This window comes from Thamnophis sirtalis, unplaced genomic scaffold (genome assembly GCF_051295495.1).
Source record: "Thamnophis sirtalis isolate CommonGarterSnake01/CBP01778 unplaced genomic scaffold, rThaSir2_p1.2 scaffold_4, whole genome shotgun sequence".
In the NCBI taxonomy this organism is placed as follows: domain Eukaryota; kingdom Metazoa; phylum Chordata; class Lepidosauria; order Squamata; family Natricidae; genus Thamnophis; species Thamnophis sirtalis.
This window is the reverse complement of record NW_028261384.1, coordinates 125,873,502-125,882,697: the sequence shown is the minus strand read 5'-3', so window position 1 is coordinate 125,882,697 and position 9,196 is coordinate 125,873,502. Positions and strand designations below refer to the sequence as shown.

General features: G+C 40.8%; 1 protein-coding gene across 1 annotated transcript; it reads right to left on the bottom strand.

Annotated features, from left to right (window-relative positions):
- Positions 1-4,513: 4,513 nt before the first annotated feature.
- On the bottom strand, positions 4,514-9,196 carry LOC148046409 (olfactory receptor 11G2-like). The gene is made up of 2 exons (XM_087712015.1): positions 9,167-9,196; positions 4,514-5,461 (listed from the first exon to the last, which is right to left on the bottom strand). The coding sequence occupies exons 1-2, from the start codon at positions 9,194-9,196 to the stop codon at positions 4,514-4,516; spliced, it is 978 nt and encodes a 325-aa protein (XP_087568141.1).

The following is a 9,196-nucleotide window of genomic DNA, read 5'->3' as shown; positions in this document are numbered from 1 at the left end:
CACCACTTCGTGGGCCAGATATTTTGCATTGGTGGGCCATAGTTTGAGGATCAGTGGCCTAATGTAAAACCTTACTGAGAAATTAAAAGTGTATTTCTTTATGTTTTTAGGCAATCTTTCTTTTTTCAGAACTGATTTCTATTTCAGGTTGGTTTATAGCCAAACTGTAGAAAGTCTGATAGCCAAGATTCATTCATGCTTTTTATAAAACCCCTGATTATCTTTTCTTTTCTTTTTTTGCTTTACCTTGTTGTGTTATGTCTGAAAGAGGGAGAACTGCTGATAAATAACCTATTATACATTCCTCTTCTCTCTGTCATTCAACTGTCACTTTCTCTTCCTGCAAGGATACGGAAAAATTTATATGTATAAATGTATCTTAATTAAATGGTTGTGTAGCTCTGCAAATGGGTGCATTAAGTCAAAAGCAAAGTATACTTAATATAAGTATAAAAATACTTTTAATTAAATGTGCAATATTCAGCTGTGGACTTCTACATTTTGTGTTGCTCTTTCAAAATGCTTGCCTCTTTTTAATGAATTTATATATAGATCGATTATCTTGGTGTGAAATAAATAAACTATTGTTATTGATGATGACAATGATACTTCTTTTTCGTGTTTTCCTTTTGTGCCTTTTTTTTTTAGCTTGGAATTTTCTGTCTGCTGTCTTTAAAGTTTTCAATGATGGTCCATCAGTTAACCTGGGCCTATGCAATGACAGGCGTTAAAAGTTACGTCATTGCATTATCGAAGCATTGATGATGTTACGTAGTTGGGTAATGAAACGTCTCCAAGAAAATAACCAAGTTCAAAGAGTACCAAAGACTCCATAGTTCAACCCTGAACTACAAATATTCTATTCTATTCTCTTCCATACCCTCCATGACCAAACATGTAGTTTGATTTCAGGTTAGTTTATACCCCGCCATTTTACATCCCATAATATTATTACTTCTGAATATTAGGTATTGAGGATTATTTCAAAATATGCCTTTCTAGAGTAGAAGGAGATATGGCTAGTATCTTAGGTTTCTGAATTGAACTTTTCTTGCTATTCATCTCGTGGAAATATTTTGCCTTCATCAAAAGAAGAACTGAGAAATTGGGAAGATTGCAAACAGAAGATGATAGCAATAGAAATAGCACTTAGACTTATATACCTCTTCACAGTGCTTTCCAGCCCTCTCTAAGCAGTTTACACAGTCAGCATATTGCCCCCAACATTCTGGGTCCACATTTTACCCACCTCAGAAGGATGGGAGCAGAGGTGGGTTCCTACCAGTTCTCACCTATTCGGTAGAACCGGTTTGTCAAATCTACTGAACCGGTTAGAAGAGGTTCCACCAGTGGACCCGGAAAGCAGGCCACACCTACAGAAGAGCAGGCCACACCTATGGAAAGCAGGCCACACCTATCCACTGGTCCTTGGATATGATTATTCTACACTATCATGCTCATATTTATGAAACTCAGTGTCTCTGTGAAAGGTAAGGATGACTACTGCGTTTGTGATGCAATCAGAACATTGTGTGTGTTGAAGTTGTTTTAACGCAAACCAAATATGCCTTTTAAAAAATAAATTTACATCATATTCTTATGCATGCCAGTGCTGTGTGTGAGGTAATTTAAGGTGGTTCTGACAAGTGTCGTTGGCATCTTCATATCCAGTCACATGGGCGGAAAGCCACTCCCATCCGGTCACATGGGCGGCAAGCCACACCCACAGAGTAGGTTCGAACAATTTTTGAAACCCACCACTGGATGGGAGGCTGAGTCAACCTTGAGCCTGGTGAGATTCGAACTGCCAAATTTGCAGTCAGCAGAAGTAGCCTTCAGTGCTGTATTCTAACCACTGCACCACCACCAAATTTGCAGTCAGCAGAAGTAGCCTTCAGTGCTGTATTCTAACCACTGCACCACCACAGCTCTTCTGATACGAAGGTCTAATACTAAGACCTCTCCTTACAATTCTTTTGAAGGGGAGGGAAAGGTTATTTTAATGATATATTCTAAAATACCTCAGGCATAAGGCCAGTAAACAGATTGCCCAGAGCTACCAAAAGCCAGTTTGATCTAGGCCTGGAGATTAAAACATATGAAAAACAGTTGCAGGGTTTGGGTTTGGGTTTGGCTAGTCTAGGGAAAAGAAAGACTAGGTAAATATTCCAGTATTTGAGAGGCTGCCATAATGAGGAGGGGGTCAATTTATTTCCCAAAGCACCTGAAGGCAGGATAAGAAACAATGGATGGAAACTAATCAAGGAGAGAAGCAACCTGGAGTTAAAGAGAACCTTCCTAACAGGGCAGGCAATTAACAGTGGAACAGCTTGCTTCATCACTGCTTCATCACTGCTTCATCACTGGAGGTTTTTAAGAAGAGACTGGACAGCCACTTGTCTGAAACGGTATAGGGCAGAGATGGCATTCAGCCAGTTCTGACAGGTTGTGGAGAACCGGTAGCAGAAATTTTGAGTAGTTCAGAGAACCGGTAAAGAGGCTGGCCCCACCCCAGCTGCCTCTCAGCTGATCTTCTTCTGTTGCCCTGAACAGGAGAACTGAGCTGGAAAGCAGGTTAGTGGGGTGGGGAGGAAATGGGGATTTTGCAGTATCCTTCCCCTGCCATGCCCACCAAGCCACATCCACCAAGCCACACCACGTCCACCAAGCCACGCCTACAGAACTGGTAATAAAAATGTTTGAATCCCACCCCTGGTATAGGGTCTCCTACTTGAGCAGGAGGTTGGACTAGAAAACCCCCAAGGTCCCTTCTAACTCTACTCTGATTAAACTCATGGTTAAGGCTCTGGGCTAGAGACCATGAGTTCTAATCCCACCTTAGCCAAGAAAACCAGCTGTGTGACTTTGGGCCATTCCCTCTCTCTCAGCCCAATTCACCTCACAGGTTTTTTGTTGTGGGGAAAAATAAGAGGAGGAAAATGTGCTAGGTATGTTCACCACCTTGAGTTTTTCTTACAAATAATAAAAGTGGGATACAAATAAATAAACTTGCAGAAAATGTTCAGGCGTTTTAATTTCAGCTAATGAAAAAGTACATATACATGGATATACGTGCGGCAAATCATAAATTGAACTGGACAGTTTATATTTACATTTGATTATCTGCATATTTTATAATTTCCCAGCTATTATCAGAGTTCATACACTTTATTTAATACTGAACATCTGGAATGGGAGCCATTGTTTATAACCATGGTTTATTGTAAAATGGTTCCTTTATACACAACACACTAGCCCACGAATCACAGGGGTAACAAACACACAATATAATACACCAAAGCAGAGAAAAACACCTGATATTTTAGCATTGAGTAGGAATTTGGTCACAGAAATTTGCTGACACCATCAGATGATTGCTGATCATATCTGAGTTCTAAAATCTAAAATCCTTCAATCTGAAATAGAATAACGACCCAATGGTTGCCTGCCTTCAGTCTGATTGATTAATAGCAATATATTGATGGACATTGTAAAACCTTCTTTCTAGTAAACAGATAGAGATGGAGAATCTGTAAATTATGAGGAGTAAAAGAATCTATGGACAAGATACAATCCTGTACCAGTTGTGGGATTGAAATTTTTTTACTACTGGTTCTGTGGGCGTGGCCTGGTGGGCATGGCAGGGAAAGGATACTGTAAAATATCCATTCCCTCCCCACCCCAGGGGAAGGTTACTGCAAAATCCTCATTTCCTCCTGATCAGCTGGGACTCGGGAGGCAAAGAATAGATACCTAGCTACTGAAAACATTAGTCAAAGAGCCTCCCTTTTCCTGCTCCCATCAAATTTTAGCTTATTTTACTGATTTTTATGCTTATTTTGGAAATTCCTAGACTGGCTGAAGACCTATGCACAAGAAGGGGGCAACTAAAGGCTGCAGTGTGCAAATGCCTTTAGAGAAGTGTATTTTGTCTAGTAGTTAAGGTGTTGGCCTAGAAATCAGGAAAGCATGAATTCTAGTCCCATCTGGTTGGGTGACTTTGGGTTAGTTACTCTCTCTTAGTCTGAGCCATATAGACTGTTGAAGTCAGTGGTGGGATTCAAATTTTTTTACTACTGGTTCTCTGGGCGTGGCTTGATGGCCATGGCAGGGGAAGGATACTGCAAAATATCCATTCCCTCATCTGGGACTCAGGAGGCAGAGAATAGATGGGGGCAGGGCCAGCCAGAAGTGGTATTTACCAGGTCTCCGAACTACTCAAAATTTCCACTACTGGTTCTCCGGAATTGGTCAGAACCTGCTGAATACCACCTCTGTCCTGTACCAAACAGTATCTCAAAAAAAACTGACATTTCTGCTCCTTAAGCATGATAACTATATCCGATATTAGTAATTTAAACTTTCATTGTGCTCTAGTCCCTAATTGTTTTACTTATTTTTATACTTGAAAATCAATAGCAATTGTGTAATTTTACATTTCAAAGATACTAGAAGGGGAAAGGGCCTGATCTCTTGACTAACGTCCAGACCAACCATCCACGAATCACCGTCCCTAATTTTCCTGGAATAGTGTCCTTTTTAAAGCATCTTTCATCTCCTTGTTCCTTAAGCTGTAGATGAGTGGGTTGAGCAAAGGGGTCAACACTGAATAGAAAAGAGTCACCACTTTGTTGCTTCCTCCTGAAGCTTCCGGGGCTACATAGGTGACCATGATGGAGCCATAGAAGAGGCTTACCACCAGCATATGTGAGGTACATGTGGAAAATGCCTTCCGTCTCCCAGCGCTTGAAGGCAGCCTCATTACGGTCCGGAGAAGAGTAGCATAGGAACAAACAATGAAGAGGAAGGGGCCAAAAATAGCAATGGAGCTCAGGCTGTAGAAGGCCAGTTCTGTGCCCGGAGCTGGAGTGCATGAAGAAGCCAACAGTGGCCCTGGGTCGCAGATAAAGTGATCGAGGACATTGGAGCCACAGAAATGGAGCTGGGAAATCAAAATGATGGGGGCCAGAAACCAGAGAAAGCCAGAGGCCCAGCAGGAAGCTGCCAGGAAGCAGCAGAACCTTTGAGACATGAGCACTGGGTATCGCAAGGGGTGGCAAATGGCCAAGTATCGGTCCAAGGCCATGGCAGCAAGAAGGAAGCTTTCGGTGGTTCCCATGGAAAAGAAAAAATAGAACTGGAGGAAACAGCCATGGAAAGAGATGGCAGCCGGTAGAGGAGAGGTCAGATCGAAGAGCATCCTGGGTACCGTTGTGGTTACGTAGCACATCTCTAGGCCAGAGAAGTTTCCCAGGAGGATGTACATGGGCAGGCGGCTGAGCCGAGAGTCCAAGAGCACAGCCCACACGATGCAGAGGTTCCCCAGCAAGGTGAAGGCATAGCAAACGGAAAGGAGGGAGCACAGAAGCAGCTGGAATGAGGGCGAAAGGGATGGGAAGCCCAGAAGGACAAATCCCGTCGTCACCCTGGTACGGTTGACTTGATCCAATGAGTTGTACCTCTGTTGATATGACAGTCACATCAGAAAAACAGTCAACATCTGAAAGAAACCATGCCCTGACCCACTTCCCCAACTTGGATATGTGGTCTTCCCAATAATTGCCATAATAACTGCTCAATTCTGGGAGTTGAAGTCTACATTTAGATGTGGTCCAAAACCAGAGGTGACATTCAGCAGGTTTCATTTCATTTATTGGTTTTGTATACCGCCCAATCCTGAAGGACTCCGGGCGGCTCACAATAAAATGGGGGAGGGGATAAATAAGACAATACAAACAATATTAAAATACACAACAGTCACAAATGGAGCGGGGCTGGATTTCAACAGCCCCCAGCCTGCCGGAACAGTCAGGACTTAGTAGCTTTACGGAAGGCCGGGAGGGTAGTAAGGGTACAGATCTCAACGGGGAGCTCGTTCCAGAGGGCTGGAGCGGCAACAGAGAAGGCTCTCCCCCGGGGGGTCGCCAGCCGACATTGGCTGGCAGATGGTTCAGACAGGTTTTGGAGAACCGGTAGTGGACATTTTGAGTAGTTTGGAGAATCGGGCAAATATCACCTCTGGCTGGCCCTAGAATGAGGTGGGAATGGAGATTTTGTAATATCCTTTCCCCAGGAGTGGGGAGGAATGGAGATTTTGCAGTATTGTTCCCCTGTAGTGGGGTGGGAATGGAGATTTTGCAGTATCTTTCCTCTGCCATGCCCACCAAACCATGCCTACAGAACCACTAGTAAAAAACAAATAAACTTCACCACTATCCAAGACCATTATGGATTAAGTATGACTTGAGGTTCACTGGCCTGAAAGCTCTCTGCTACTGTTCTCCATTTCTAAATTCAGATAGGCAATACCTTTTAAATTATCCACAAGGTTATTCATTAACTATCACTCAATGATCAATTTTTGCTATGAACATTAATGTCTCTGTCCCTGGGCAGGAATACATGAGAAATGGTAGAAAGATATAAAGAGATTATATAATGTATTAGTAGAAATTGACTCGGAAACAGAACTAGTTAAAGACTGTATGATAAAATGGGCCCAAAATGTTGGATACATGGGAAAAGATTTGGGTGAGAAATGTAAAATTTACACAAGCCCAAAACCTGAGAGAAAGTTTTTATAAGATGCTTTATAGATGGCATTTAGATCCTTAAAAAATGGCTTCTATGTATCTGAACTTACAACCTAAATGCTGGAGATGTGATTGTGTGAACGCTACATATTTTCATATATGGTGGACTTGAAAAAAGGTTAAAGCATTTTGGATAAAAATATGGTGGATTATGCAAAATGTTCTTAAAAAAAGGATAAAGTTTACCCCTCAGTTATTTTTGTTAGGCATAATTACTGATTGTACAGTTGTAGAGACTAATCTGATATTGCATTTAATAACTGCAGCTAGATTGTTGGTGGCGCAATACTGGAAGAAGGAAGATTTGCCTACTACTCAAGAATGGACAATGAAAGTAACAAACCTAGCCGAGATGGCCAAAATATCTGCGTGTCTTAAAGATCATTCAAACGAGAGATACAAACTGGAGTGGAAAAGATGGATTGACTATATTCAAAACGAATATGGGACTAAGAAATTCCAGATAGTTTATGATTAGAGATCAGGAATTATAAATTATAGAGTTAGTCCAGCAAGGAGGAGCTAGAGTTCAATGGAAATAAGTTATTAACTATCTTTTGGGGAGGGGGGTTAACTGTACCTTAGATTCTCTTTGTTAAATCTTTGTTAAAGTTTTATACCCTGTATTGGTTCTGGGAAGTCGGGGGGAGTGGGAAGGGGTGGGAACTTTGGAGCCAAGGTGGCACAGTGGTTAGGGCGCAATACTGCAGGCCACTTCAGCTGACTGTTATCTGCAGTTCAGTGGTTCAAATCTCACCGGCTCAAGGTTGACTCAGCCTTCCATCCTTCCGAGATGGGTGAAATGAGGACCCAGACTGTGGAGGAAATTTGCTGACTCAATTTGCTAAAAATCTGTACACTGCTTAGAGAGGGCTGAAAGTTCTATGAAGCGGTATATAAGTCTAATAAATAAATAAATAAATATTTGTAAAAGTTTGTTTTTTCAAAAATGCTCAATAAAAAAAAGAAATGGTAGAAAGAAACATTGGAGAATTCATAAAAGAAAACAACAAAGATTGAAGAATATATCTTAGAAAGCAGAAAGACAGAACTGAGTTTCAGGATGATGAGGAATTTAAAGGTCAAGAGAAAATAAGCAGAAAACTTAAAATTGGAAGGAAAATATTTTAAAATAATGCTTACTTTAATGCAGAAATCCTTCTTTAGTTGTCAAAAGGATACTAAGTGTAATATTTCTGCTATTGAAAAAATAGTCAAATACACACTATGAGGTATTTTGATTTTAAATGATTGTAGAGTTATCAACATAAGTCTGTTTTAACCCCTGAAATCTGAATTAAAGTAAGAGATAGTTGAGTTTGGGACTGACATTTCATAAATACTGAGCATCCTTTAAGTTAAGAATGCACATAAATATTTCTAAGAATGAAGATTTTTTTTCCCCGTTGCTTCACCTCTCCGGTTTTCTAGGGGTGGGGGTGAGAATCACTTTTGTGATTTTTACTTTCTTTTAACTTACTTTTCGCCTGCACAACTTTGTTTTTCTCTTTTCAGGAAACCCAATGGAGTCCTAAATGATGGTCTCATTGCCTTTTATTTTCATAACTTCCCTACAAAGCTGGCTTATGCTATTCAAAACTGAGTAACCTTTCCCAAAAAATGAACATTGATCTACTCCATCTATTCAAGACCTACAGACTTTCTCACTGTATCCCAAATACTTTGTTAAAAAAAATGGGACTATTCCACCAATGCTAAAGCTATTTAACCTCAAATAACTTAGTTTACAGGAGCACAGCATCACATAGATCATTGAATCCAACTTCTGCTCATTTCAGGAATCTAAATTATGCACCCCAGTCGAGGAATGTTGCTGATTCCTTCAATATCTCCAAATGAAGAACAGGCCATCATTTCAGGATGACAGTTTCCATCACTGAATTGCTCTTACCATTATTATTTTCCCCCTAAAATTTAATCCAAACCATTTCTCTATGACTTCAATCTGTCACTCTAAGTCCTGTGCTGTGAAACAAGAGGGAACAAATATGAATCTTTTAGAATGCTTCTAGAATGCTATCATATAGTCATATAGACATCATTTATCCATGGTAAACATGGCCAGATCCTTCTGTCTTATAGAAATTGCTTCCTGAATCATCCTTATTAATATTCTTGGGGCATTATCCTGTTACAGTTGTCCCATCACCCAAGTTTTCTAGGGTGTTCCCAAACTCATTTCCTAACTGTCACTGCAATGTTATCAAAGAACATTCAAGAGTTCAATTCTGACCGGCTCAAGGTTTTCTCAGCCTTCCATCCTTCCAAGGTCAGTAAAATGAGGACCCAGATTGTTGGGGGCAATAGACTGACTCTGTAAACTGCTAAGAGAGGGCTGTAAAGCACTGTGAAGAGGTATATAGGTCTAAGTGCTATTGCTATTGCTACAAAGTTAGCTTCCCCTCATCCATTACTGTCCATTGATCTACAGCTTGCATGCAACACGTCCTACCAGTTTCACAACCATGAGATGTAGCCCACTACCTCTGTTTTGAAGAATCAGGATTGTTTCCGAAATAGTCTTTAAAGTTTGTAAAATCAGAATTCCTTACCACAAATTTGGAGATATCCCAAGATGACAT